This window comes from Mandrillus leucophaeus, unplaced genomic scaffold (genome assembly GCF_000951045.1).
Source record: "Mandrillus leucophaeus isolate KB7577 unplaced genomic scaffold, Mleu.le_1.0 Scaffold530, whole genome shotgun sequence".
In the NCBI taxonomy this organism is placed as follows: Eukaryota; Metazoa; Chordata; class Mammalia; order Primates; family Cercopithecidae; genus Mandrillus; species Mandrillus leucophaeus.
This window is the reverse complement of record NW_012105698.1, coordinates 461,634-474,176: the sequence shown is the minus strand read 5'-3', so window position 1 is coordinate 474,176 and position 12,543 is coordinate 461,634. Positions and strand designations below refer to the sequence as shown.

Here is a 12,543-nt window from a genome sequence, read left to right as displayed (position 1 = left end):
TCTGGGGAGCAGGGGTGGGGGAGGTGGGGGAGGGGCGGAAGTGGCAAGACCAAGAGCAACAGGAAATGACTTAGGGAAAGTCCCAACCGCAATCCCCCCAGCCCCTGCCTGTCAACACCCCCCACCCTGCAGGCTGGGGCCGGACTGGCGGGGCCCTCCCGACTGACTTCCCCTTGCAGAACCCAGCGGGTGCCGCGTCTCCACCCGAGGCTTCCACCTCCAACAAGCCATGTTCCAGGCTGCAGGAGCCGCCCAGGCCACCCCCTCTCATGTAAGTGCCCGGCCGGGTGGGAGGACCCGCCAGACGGGAGCCTGGCCTGGGGAAAAGGGGAGAGGCTCCAGAGTTTGCCGGCCCCCTTTGCCCCCTGCGGCGCGTCCCTAGGCCTTGGGCTGATGGCTGCAGCCCTGGTCCAGGGCCTCCCGGAGCTGCTCCTGCCCTGACTGCCCCTCTCCCTCAGGACGTCAAAGGCGGCGGCAGCAGCACGGTGCAGCGCTCCAAGGTAGGGGCCTGGGGCCGGTGTGCGGGAGGAGGGGTGTGAGGGAGCGGGATGGGCACTGGGGCAGCACCTGGCTGAGCCCCCCGCACAGTCCTTCAGCCTGCGGGCCCAGGTGAAGGAGACCTGCGCCGCCTGCCAGAAGACCGTGTACCCCATGGAGCGGCTGGTGGCTGACAAGCTCATTTTCCACAACTCTTGCTTCTGCTGCAAGCACTGTCACACCAAGCTCAGGTGCGCCCCTGCCCTGCCCGCCCCCGCCTCGCCTGCCAACCCAGCCCCGACCTGGCCTGACCTGACGCCGTTTGGCTTCTGCAGCCTGGGCAGCTATGCCGCGCTGCACGGGGAGTTCTACTGCAAACCCCACTTCCAGCAGCTGTTTAAGAGCAAAGGCAACTACGACGAGGGGTTTGGCCGCAAGCAACACAAGGAGCTCTGGGCCCACAAGGAGGTGGACCCCGGCACCAAGACGGCCTGAGGCCTCTGCAACCTTCCACCCCCTCTGCGGAGGGCCTGGAGCCGGCAGGGGGAAGATGGGAAGGAGGTGGAGCTGGGCTTGCGTGGGGGCCAGGTGGGAAGGGGATGAGGCTTGCTCAGGCGGAGGGGCCCAGGGCAGGGCTCTGCTCCAGGATTCCTTTCTTCCTCCTTCTCCCGCAGCCGGTGAGGGTTTGGGAACCAGGATTGGGGTCTGCCCACCACCCTGCTTCCTGCTTCGTTCAGCCACCATCCCCACCTTACCCCAGGACCCCCTGGGAGGCTCCCAAACCCAGCTTCCCTATCTAGGTGCCTTTTCTCCAGCAAGGAGTCAGCATGCCCCGCTCAGGGTCCCAAGCTCCCTCACTGCCACCGGAGACAGTGTGGCCCCCACATCTGCCCATCTACCTCTATCCTTAACCTGGTTCTGAGCCACGGAGACAGGGAGGAAGGAGCGCCACAGTGCCACCTGTTGGGCCTCATAAATGCCCCTGCAGCCCATGGGGGAGGGGATGGGGAAGTGGAGCCACCCTGCCTCTGCAGGGCAAGGCAGGGCCTGCCCCAGTGGGGCTTGGGACCATCTCGAACCACCAGCATGGAGAAGCAGAAGCAAAAGCACTCACCAGGCTGCAGCCTCAGGCACTGGCAGGGGCTGGTGCGGCCCCACTCCCCTCCCCCACTCCCGTTTCTGCCCATCCTGACTGTTGTGACCAACCCTGTTTTAAACATGTTTCAATAGATCCAGATTCTCTATTGTGTGGCCTGCTGGGGGATTTGTCGCAGAAAGGGTGCAAACTCACCATGGGGAGGGCTTGCGGGGACAGGGCCAGCCCGGAGTACCTTGGCCCGGATGGGGGTAGGGGGCTAGAAGTGGGTGTCAGTTCCCTGACACAACACTGAAAAATGGGAGGGGTCCTCTTCACAGCCAGGGCTCCATGCTGTCACACCACAGTGGTTTTGGAACTGAAACTCCACTTCGCCCCTCAGTTTTGGGTTGGTTCACACCCACCGACTTACCATATGCACCCCATTGTGAAGAGGCCTGAGAGCGGGAGGGCCAGGCTGCCAGTGGGTGATGGTGCCTGTCCTTGCTACACTTCAGTGCCTGGGGTGCGAGCTGCCATATTCCCTGGCTGGTTCCAGCTGTCTAGCTCCCTCCCTTCTTCTCAGCCCTTTGACCTGGAAGTTAGCGAAGAATGGCAGGAACCAGTAGACCCAGCAAGTGCTGCCCAAGGTTTTAGTGACCCCCGGATTGTCCCTCCTCATCATCCCCTTGCCTTTTCAAGCTCTGGGGAGGGACAGTCACAGCTACTATCCCAGGAAGTCCAAAAAGAAACTACATCTGCTCCTCTGAAAACCCAGGGACAATGAGGGATGAGTTCACAGCAGGGCAAAGCAGGCAAGCTGGGAGGACCTGAGGGCGCCCCCGTGGGACATAGGCAGGAAGTCTGGGTTGTCTCGCTCCAGATTCAACTTCCTGGTGTCTCCATATGTGGGACTGATGAGAACAGAGACTCTTAAGAGAGTTTGCTGCCACCACACCACACAACTGCCTGGGTTCCTAAGTGGCCTCCCCATGGAACAGGGCAGGGAGCCGGGCCACAGGCTCCGGTATCACATGAGCCACTGTGCTGAGGCAGGCACTGCTCCTCGAGGGAGCAGAGCAAATACTCAGCAGAGATGCTGCCCCAGGCCTGGGTCCTTCCAGGTGTAAAGCGAGTGGCTCAGAGCCTCTAGGGGCAGGCCAACTTCCTGCACCAGAGGTCTCAGATGGCAACGACGACTGTCTTGGTTCTGTTAAGCAACAGTAGCAGATGACCACAAGGGGGTACTAGAGAGGTGGCTCTTGGAGGCACCTGACCCCTGCCCTGCAAAGGTGGGACTGAAGAAAGTCCTCTGGGGCAGGAAGACCCTATCAAATGTCATGAAGGCTCCGGGAACCCAGCCACTGGTGACATTCAGGTCATGAGGGCCAACAGTGCCACCTTGACAAATCAGCCCTGTTGGGACCACCCCAGTGGAGCTCCTGGAGGGGCAAGTGGAGGAAAGGGGCAGATACCTCTGGGCTGACGGTGGTACCAGCCAGGTCACCCCAGGACCCCTCTACTTGGAATCAATTTCTCTTCTGCTTGAGAGGCCCAAGCTTGTTGCCAAGCACCATACCTGGCCCCCGCCAGACACAAACCTACCTCCACCTCCCACAACCGAAAGTACTGCCACAGGACCCCTCTGATATAAATGATCCCTTTTATTGTAAGTAATGCGCAACACTGGCCTGGCTTTGCACTGCAAGCCCTCGGTCAAGATATAGTCAAATAACTATGGCTGCAGGTTCCACAGTTCCACAATAACCATGGCTACACGATCCACAATTCAAACAGACACAGAGCTGGGGTGCACAGGAGGGGCAGGAGGGCGGCAGAGTGCGGACTGTCCCCAGCCCTGGCCTCTCCATGTGGAGTTGACCCAGGCAGACACACCCCATGGAATGATGAGAGTGATGGCACGGCCCCTTCCCACAGCAAGCCTGGGGCTGCCAGGAAACTGCCCTTCAGAACCTTTGGGCCCAGGTCACCCTGAAGCCCCACAACTTTTTATCTGGATTAGTTATTAAAAAACAATAAATTAAAATTAAGCAACAACTTGGTCCTGAGGATGCTGAGCCAGCATGTCCACAGTTTTTGGCACAAAAAAATTAGGATCTGTTTTGCTTTTTTGGAGTGCAGGGTTTGTTGGCTTGTCTTCATTTTCAAAACACATTCCCAGTGAGGTAAGACCCCAGGGGGTAGAGCTCTGTAAGAGCCTGAACCTGGGACACAGTCGAGTCAGCCAGCACCGTGCTCTGTATCCTCTTGGGGAACAGGGACTGGGGATGGGGGTGCGGGCCAGGAAGTGTGTGCAGCCAGCAGGATGGGGTCGTGGAGAGGCCGAGCTGCCACACAGCAGCTTTGGTCGAGATGAGGGCCAGGCCCCACCCTGGGCAAGGGCCGAGGTGGAAGCAGGAGCCTGTGCTGTCTTCAGAGGGCAGTGTGGGGTACAGGGGCTGATAGATGCCCTGGGGGAAAAGGGATGGACACAGGAGGGTCCAGGCCCAACTGGCGCATGCGACACACATTTCTGCAAAACCAGCTGCTTTCATTTTCTCTTCTCTCTCTCGAGGCGTCCATCACCTGTAACAGTCTAGAATTGATATATATAAAAACCATCAAATATGATCTGAGATATAAATTAACAAGTACAAGGCCTCACATTACATGATGTGAAAAGGCTAAAAACAGCGATAGAAACTACATTCATAAAAGTGCATCGTCAACATACAACGAAGGCTTTGGCTTGTTCTGTGCCCGTGGGGATATAGGCATGGCTGGCAGGGCTGCCTGGCACTAATCCCCAGCTCCCTGGAGACGCCCATCCCTGGGCACTGGCTTTTTTTTTTTTCCTTTAATGACAACTCCCAAGGAAACTGGGTGTTGAGAGGGAGGAGCTCTAGCAATAGGCACATTTTGGAGGGGAGGGGCCGGAAGAAAGGACCAGCACCCAGGCTGAGGTAAATACGGCCAACTCTAAGCTGCTTGGAGATGCTGTTTCCCCAACCCATGCTGCCATTCCCCCTCCAGGGGAGTAGCTACAAGGGAAAGGGGTTGAGACCTCAAGGGGATGGGCAAGGCTGGCTATGGAAGAAGAGAGCTGGCGGTTTTGGACACAGCTGGTGGTAGCACATGGGCTTTCCCTTCTACCAGATGGAGTGGGCTCTGGCCTAGCAGGTCCCGACTGAGACAGCCTGAGACACCTCCTCGGGATCTCTGGGATCAGGGCACCAGCCGGGCCAGATGCCCCCACTGTGTGGTCCATCTCCCCTTCTGCTCCAGTGGGGGAACAAAGACTGGGCCAGGAGCACAAAGGCCACAACCTTCAGCTCTTTCCAATGCAGCCTAGGCCCAAGCCCACAGCAGGGGTACTCAGAACCCAGAGGGCACACACAGTCTCCAGTTTAGAAACTGGGTACAGCGTAAGAGTGACTCCAACTTGTAAAACAGAGACAACTGCATTGACAAAACTGGATCCCCCCTCAGTGGCAGCAGTTCCACATTGCGGGCCCCTGCCTGGGAGAGGCAGGGTCATGCCACAAGCAGGACAGGCTCCTCCTTCCCTGAATAAGGCAGCATGACATTTGCTTCATTCATCTTTGGTAAAGGACAGGACTGGCAGAGCCAACCTGGGCTCTAGGGGACGGCAGCCTGGGCCTCTGCCTGCCACTGCTAGCGAGTGCTGGCCTTTCCCTCAGGCTTTTGGGAGCTCATCCAGCCCAGAGACGCCCCGGTGGTCTCCAGACATTGGAAGGAAAAACAAAATAACACTTTGAATGAAAATAACACTCTTCATACCCTGGCATCAGTCCCGTGCCCCCAGACCCTCTGGGCTTCGGTGCCGATTGCAGTGTCAGGACACATCCCCCAGGGTGGGGCCCATGGCCGCCTTGCACACTGTTTCCAGCCCCTACCCCTCCACGCTGAGCTCAGGACACTGGAGCTCCTGGATCTGACTGGCTGGGGGCTCCCAGTCCTGAGGCTGCAGCCACCCCACCCCGGCTCTGAGCCCCAGTGGCGGAAGGGGCACAGACCGACAATGGCTGGGCTGCCACTCCATGGTCCACAGCCTTGCCTGGGAGAAGCAGCAACTTCACTGAGCCCTGCAGCAGCCCCCTGCCATGCAGCAAAGGGCAACCGGCAGCTGCGTGGCCATGAGCTCAGTACATGAGCTGTGCAAAGTGGTGTGTGAGCAGCTCCTCAGCTGAAGGTCTCTGGCGAGCCTCCACAAAAATGCGCCTCAGGAAGTCCCGGCCATGTTCAGAGATGTGGGAGGGCAGCTGAGGATTGGTGGGCTGGGTGGCAATCTTGAAGATGGCGGCCATAGCTTCATACTCTGCCCATGGTGGTTTCTCTGTCAGCATCTCCACCACAGTGCAGCCCAGGCTCCTGTAAAGAGAACCCTGTGTCACCCCTCAGCCAGCCCTAGACTCCCAGCTGTCCTGCCCACCACTGCAGAAGGAGGCGCCTTTCTCAGAGCATGATGAGGTGCAAGACAGGCCAAGCTGACGGATACCTCAGCTTGGATCCCTGTCCACCTGGGCTTCGTGGACCTACACTCACCACACACCTGGGCACTTCTTGAAACTGGGAAAAAGAGAATCACAGCCTTGATAGAAAGAACTCTACAATAACTGTATTAGCTACCCACAGCTGCTCTAACAAATGACCACAAACTTAAGAGGCAGGAGAACAACAGAAATGCATCATCTTACAGTTCTGAAGGTCAGAGGTCTAAAATCAGTCTCACAGGACTGAAGTCAAGGTGGCGGCAGGGCTGGTTCCTGTCGGAGGCTCTGAGGAGAGAATCTGTTTCCTTGCCTTTCCTGGGTTCTAGAGGCCACCTGCATTTCGTGGCCCATGGTCCCCTCCTTGTATTACTCCAACCTCTTGCTTCCATCGTCTCACCTCCTATTAGCCACTCTGACCTCCTGAGACCCTTCTATAAGGACCCTTAATCCAGGATAATCCACCCATCTCAAAACCCTTAACCTAATCCTATCTGCAAAGGCCCTTTGCTATATACAATCACATTTACAGATCCAGGGATTAGGCAGTGGACATCTTTGCGGGGACATTATTCAGCCCACCACAATAGCTTTCCAAGGGGAGAAGCTCTCATGACTTAGCGGCCATTTCAGGGGATAGACACAAGGTTATGTCGAGCAAGTGCAAACTGTCTTGGGTGCTAGGAGAAGGGACAGAAACCTGCTCCTGTTGAGAGACTGGTCCAAGCCTTCAGGCCTTCAGAGTGGATCCTGCTTCCTTAAGAGATTTAGCAAACATAAGGGATGTTTTCCATGGCCTAAGTTCCCAACTCTAATGGAGTGTGCTTTGATCTGGGGTAAAAACACCAGCCATCTGGTGTGTGTGCTACTGCACCGAACAATACCCTTGCACACACTGCAGCCTGGGCCCTGGGCGCATTCCCTCCTGCCACACCACAAAGTCCCCAGGGTGTGTTCCTAATGGAGGGCCACTACGGCCTGGGTGGGAGAAGGGGTTCTGCATGTCCCAGTGCTCACCACACGTCTGCTTTCCTTCCATAGCCCTCGCCGCTGATCACCTCAGGGCTCATCCAGTAGGGTGTGCCAGTGACGGAGCGCATGCCCGTCCCCGACATACAGATCGTCTGCAGGCGTTTGCTGGCCCCAAAGTCCCCCAGCTTTACATTCCCAGCAGAGTCTCGGAGGATGTTGGCTCCTGAGGCATGAAAGGGCAGAGGCTGCAACCCTGGACCCTCTTGCATTTTCTCCCATCCTCTCCACCCCCAGGTCACTGAGAGCTGGTAGAGAGGGCGGGGCTACCACTGAATTAGACATGAACTGCAAGGGGCAAAGGATTTAATGAAGGGGAATCTCAGATCTACCACACAAATGACCATCTCCATGGTCAACATGTAGAGGCAATATTTTCCCATATTGCTCAACCAATCTTCTCACCAGTTCCTCAAGGAAACAACTGGGGTCCCACTTTTCATAAAGTTCAGAATGGTTAAGTGATTGGCCCCTGCAGGCACTCAATGGCAGACTTGAACCCAGGTCCTGGGGACTCCACACATCCTGGCCCTGCTCACCCTTAATGTCCCGGTGAACGATCATGTTGCTGTGCAGGTAGGACATGCCCTCCAGGATCTGTCGCGTGTACTTTCGGGTCACGCTCTCTGTCAGAGCACCATAAGCCTTCAACTGGTCTTTCACCGAGCCCTGGCAGCCACAAGGAGTCAGAGGAGTCCCCTCAGGGGAGGGCTAGTGGAGGGGCAAGCCCATTCCAGCCCCCAGTATGGCAGCAAAGGAGTGATTTGTTCAATTCCTATTTGGCTGTGCAGGGCATTTTGCCAGGAGCTGTCAGGCACTTTGGAAAAGAGAGTACCATAACTCCTTCCCAAGCAGCGCGCCACCCAAATCCAGGAGCTCCAGCTGAAGGCTGCATTTACTGGATAGTGGGCCAGCCCTGCATGCCTCAGGGGAGGGCTGGACCTAGGACAGCTGTCATCTCATACTCCCACTGCAGCCTGAGATGGGGCCCTCCTGACTCCAAGTCCCACCATCACCTCACTTTGCTCCTCTGGGCCTCTGGAGTCTCAGGTGTTCAAACTCCTATCCAAAGTGACCCCTATCCTGCAGGCCCCAGCCCCCAGGTCAGGCCCTATTTTGTGTGTGTCTCACATGTATTCAAGGGGCACGTACCCCTGGCATGTACTCCATGAAGATGGTCAGGGTCTTCTCAGCACGGTCCCGCAGACAGCCATAGTACTGCACGATGCGCTCATGCTGCAAGTTCTTTAGCAACTGGATCTCGCACTCCAGAGCACTCACCTCCTAGGGGAGGGGTCAGTGGTCGCCTCAGCTCTCAGGGCCCCAGTTCTGCCCGCTTGGGTTCAGCTCAGCTTGCCCTAGTTAGTGGCCTCACAGGGGTCTGCCTTGGGAACTGCAGCTGGAGAAAAGGGGGACTCTCTTAACTGTCTAGCCCTCGGCCACAATGCTGGGCAGGCCTTGGGATGGTGGCACTCCCATGGGTGGAAGGAAGCAGGGAGGTGGGAGAAGGGGCTGTGGGTGCTTAGTTAAGGTAACTGCTGTTGGTCCACTCAACTTGAAGTGTCAGCCACGCTGAAAGCTGAACTGCAAAGCCAGGCCATATGATTCCTCCTTTAGAGCTGGACCAAGTGAAGGAGCCCCACAGCTCCTTCCTGGGCTGAGGGCTGGGGAGATATACTTGTCTGGGGGAGGGCAGGGAGTCCCCTTTGTGGCACAGGTCATCACCTCTCAGTTTGGGTTACTTGGTACTTTGGCATCAGCTTAGTTCCTTGTACCTGATCCCTCCCACCAGGTGCTTAGTGCTCTTCAGACCACAGTCCTTTCACCCTGTGGCTGGTGCCAGGATGGACAGAAAGGGAGTTTGGGAAGAATGACAGAGGAAGCAACCTACAGCATCTCAAGCAACTACTCTGTGTGGTGAGACAGGCATTTCTGTTGAAAGGAGGGAACTGGAAGTCAGACCATGGGGAAAGTGTACCTTGCTTGTCTCAGGACTGTCTGGGTCAAACTGGACCTGCTTGGAAGCAAGTTCACGTCCCGTGTCCACGTCATAGCACAAATAGACCCTGCCGAAGGCACCCTGGCCCAGGAGCTTTCCCCGGCGCCAATTGATGGGGGCACTGGGAGCTACAGGAGAGCAGAAGGAAAGAGTTACTTTGTGTACATTATTTATGAATATCCCCTTCATTCTCCAGGAACAGGGCCTCTGGCTCAGGCTCCCCCTCACCCAGCACCATCACATCTTCTCTTAGAAGAGCATCTCCACCACAATCTAGAGCAAGCCCAGAGCCCTAGTCACTCGGACCTGAAGTCAGAGTCTTAAGAAGCAGAGGATTGGCTGAAGTCATGATTAAATGCTCTTCTGCATTGATAAATACATTTCCTTCCAAAGCCCCTAAATATCTTAATATGGCAGGGATGAAGGGTGTCCTCTTCCCTAGTTTAAACATGGAAAAACTAAAGATCAGAGAGGAGAAGAGGCTCATCACACAACAGTGGAGCCAGGCTTCAGGCACTCCAAGGCTTATCCCGTGTGGTGCATGTGGGCCAAAGCCACCACCTGCTGAGCCTAAGGGTCCAAGGGGCCCAGCTGTTATGCCCCTGTAGCTTGTCTGAGACCGCCTTGGCAGTCTCCTCCTAGCCAGGGACAGCTCCTCACACTTGGTTGGCACATTCCTCTCCTGCACAGAGAGGGCATTCTCGCTGTCTGCACTCCGCAGGCGCCCACGGGGGTCCAGGTATTGCACAGCCAGACCCATGTTCTCGCCATTTGTGCTCAGGGAGCGGCTGGAGGGCACCAGGGTGAACAAGTTGCCTTGATGACGCCGTATTCGGGGAAATGTTCTTCTGCCTGAAAGGGTGCAAGGGCCAGAGTAGAGCAAGTCACACCCCGGGCTACAAGGCTGAATGTACAAACCAGGTCTGAGCCAGAAGTGATAGATAATACCAGCTCCAGCCCATCCTGTCCGCCCTCCCACCTGACTCATTCCACAGAGGCTGCTGTCCCAAGCACTCCAAGAATCAGGACAAAAGCAGAAACTAGGAAGTAGTCTGGTTCAGGGAGATCCGGCCAAAGGGAAGGTGCATGGCTGGCCCGTGGGCTCCCAATTGCTTGGAAGGCCAAGCCACACCCAAAGGCACTGATTTCCTTGTATCCTACTCCTTACCCCTCTGTAGAGCCCCAGGCCACCTGCTGCTGTGGGGCAGAAGAGGGCATGGGAGAGATGGTGCCCCTGGAGCACACCATTGGCTCCAACCAAGGTCAGAGTTCCCAGTGGCAGCATTCTGGTCTACAAATACTATCTTCCCTGTTTTTTTTTCCTGTCTCCCGTGCCTCAAGTCTGAGCCACAATTCCTCAGGAATGAAGGAAAATACAGGCATTGCATGGACGAGCCCACCCTCCTTATGGCGGCTCGTCCTTTCTTGAGGCAGCCAGCAGGGAGCAGGTGAAGGAGCACTCACCATCACTGTAGTCCTTGTGGTGCACTGACACATGGTAGCGGCGGGGGTAGGTTCCACCTTTGACCCCTTTGTCATAGAGCTGAGTTTCCCGATCTGAGTAAGATGGGGGAATCACTGGCTTCTGGGTAGGTCAATGTGAGCCACTTAAGCCCCCAAGTCCCCAAGTCACCTAAGACCTCAAAGCAGCAAGCCCAAGGAGAGCTACTGACTCAGAACAGTTGAAGCAGAGCCACCTGAGGCCCCACCCAGACACCCTGCATTGCCCACCCAGGCTCTGTGAACTCACCTGAGTATTCCTGTCTATTGTCAGGGAAGCTCTGGGCACGGGACATTCGTGATTTCCGGAAGGACGGGCTGGAGAAAACAAAAAGAAAAAACGGACTCCCTGCACATTTCTACAGCAACCCAGCAGGGCATCCAGGCAGTCTCCCTTTCTAATCTCTGCCACAGCGTTAGGTGGGGGAAGCAGATTTTGCGGGAAACAGCCCTTTCCTGAGCCCAGCTCCTGCTTTCTCCACTCTCCCTTCACTAGTCTGTGACCCAAATTTGACAGCACCCTGAGTGGTAAATCTCCCCCATCTGACCCAACTCCAGCCTGGCTGCACAGCCTTCTCCCTCCTTGGCCTTTCTTCCCACCTCTGTAACAAGAAAAGAGCTCCAAGAGAATCCTTTGCCCAGGGAGTAATAAAAATAGCCACAGCATCATCGTTTATAGGTTGCTGCTTTCTTACCTATTTTCTAAAGTGAGTTTTTTCTCATTTAATCCTCAGAACGCTCTGAAGTAGCAAATATACCATATAATAAAAATAACATAATAGCAGATCCACTTGTTGAGCAGCTATGCTGTTTCTGAGTTCACAGACACCCCTACAGATTAGGTACACACAGCCCTATTTACTTGCTCAAAGACAGAGCTAGGAAGACAGGGCCAGACTTTTTTTTTTTTTTTTTTTTTTTGAGACCGAGTCTCGCTCTGCTGCCAGGCTGGAGTGCAGTAGCACAATCTCAGCTTACTGCAACCTCCACCTCACGGGTTCAAGCGATTCTCCTGCCTCAGTCTCCCAAGGAGCTGGGACTACAGGCACGCGCCACTGGCCAGAATGATCTCGATCTCTTGACCTTGTGATCTGCCCACCTCGGCCTCCCAAAGTGCTGGGATTACAGGCATGAGCCACCGAGCCCAGACCCAGACTTTCTTTTTTTTTTGAGATGGAGTCTCGCTCTGTCACCCAGGCTGGAGTGCAGTGGTGCAATCTTGGCTCACTGCAACCTCCGCCTCCTGGGTTCAAGTTATTCTCCTGCCTTGGCCTCCCAAGTAGCTGGGACTACAAGCACGTGCCACCATGCCCGGCTAATTTTTTTGCTTTTTTTTGAGACAGAGTCTCACACTGTTGCCCGGGCTGGAGTGCAATGGGGTGATCTCGGTTCACTGCAACCTCTGCCTCCTGGGTTCAAGTGATTCTCCTGCCTCAGCCTCCCAAGGAGCTGGGATTACAGGCGCCCGCCACCAAGTCCAGCTATTTTTTTTATTTTTTTATTTTTTAGTAGAGACAGGGTTTCACTATGTTGGCCAGGCTGGTCTTGAACTCCTGACCTCGTGATCCACCCACCTCAGCCTTCCAAAGTGCTGGGATTACAGGCGTGAGCCACCGCACTTGTGTTTTTTTTTTGTTTTTTTTTTTTGCATTTTTAGCAGAGATGGGGTTTCCCTATGCCTGTCAGGCTAGTCTCGAATTCCTGACCTCAGATGATTCGCCTGCCTCGGCTTCCCAAAGTGCTGGGATTATAGGCGTGAGCCACTGTGCCTCAAGGCCAGACTTTAAATCCAGGTCTCTGACCCCAAAGTCTATGTTCTTGCTGCTAAACCAGGCATCTTTCTTTCAGCTTAATCACCACCATCCCATTTCGGAGATGGGGAAACTCAGGAACAGAGAGGTTAAAAGACTTGTCTGAAGCCATTCAACTAATATTTGGTGGAGCTGGGACTG

General features: G+C 55.6%; 2 protein-coding genes across 6 annotated transcripts in view; one reads left to right on the top strand and one right to left on the bottom strand.

The window, feature by feature from the left end:
* LIMD2 (LIM domain containing 2) overlaps positions 1-1,724 on the top strand; it is a 3,397-nt gene extending 1,673 nt beyond the window's left edge. The window contains exons 2-5 of one of the 2 annotated variants that reach the window (XM_011997065.1): positions 180-271; positions 459-500; positions 589-728; positions 813-1,724. In XM_011997065.1, coding sequence (XP_011852455.1) covers positions 230-271; positions 459-500; positions 589-728; positions 813-972 — 384 coding nt within the window. In that variant the 5' untranslated portion in view covers positions 180-229 and the 3' untranslated portion in view covers positions 973-1,724. Of the gene's footprint in view, position 1; positions 272-458; positions 501-588; positions 729-812 lie in introns of those variants that run through there. The other variant, XM_011997064.1, reaches the window with a different exon arrangement.
* Positions 1,725-3,196: 1,472 nt separating this feature from the next.
* The window catches only part of MAP3K3 (mitogen-activated protein kinase kinase kinase 3), a 62,880-nt gene continuing 53,533 nt past the window's right edge, over positions 3,197-12,543 (bottom strand). For all 4 annotated transcript variants that reach the window (XM_011997068.1, XM_011997069.1, XM_011997070.1 and 1 more), the window contains 8 exons: positions 10,842-10,909; positions 10,556-10,648; positions 9,752-9,943; positions 9,071-9,219; positions 8,245-8,376; positions 7,632-7,761; positions 7,081-7,258; positions 3,197-5,944 (listed from right to left, as the gene is read on the bottom strand). In XM_011997068.1, the coding sequence (XP_011852458.1) occupies positions 5,716-5,944; positions 7,081-7,258; positions 7,632-7,761; positions 8,245-8,376; positions 9,071-9,219; positions 9,752-9,943; positions 10,556-10,648; positions 10,842-10,909 (1,171 nt within the window). In that variant the 3' untranslated portion in view covers positions 3,197-5,715. The remainder of the gene's footprint in view (positions 5,945-7,080; positions 7,259-7,631; positions 7,762-8,244; positions 8,377-9,070; positions 9,220-9,751; positions 9,944-10,555; positions 10,649-10,841; positions 10,910-12,543) is intronic.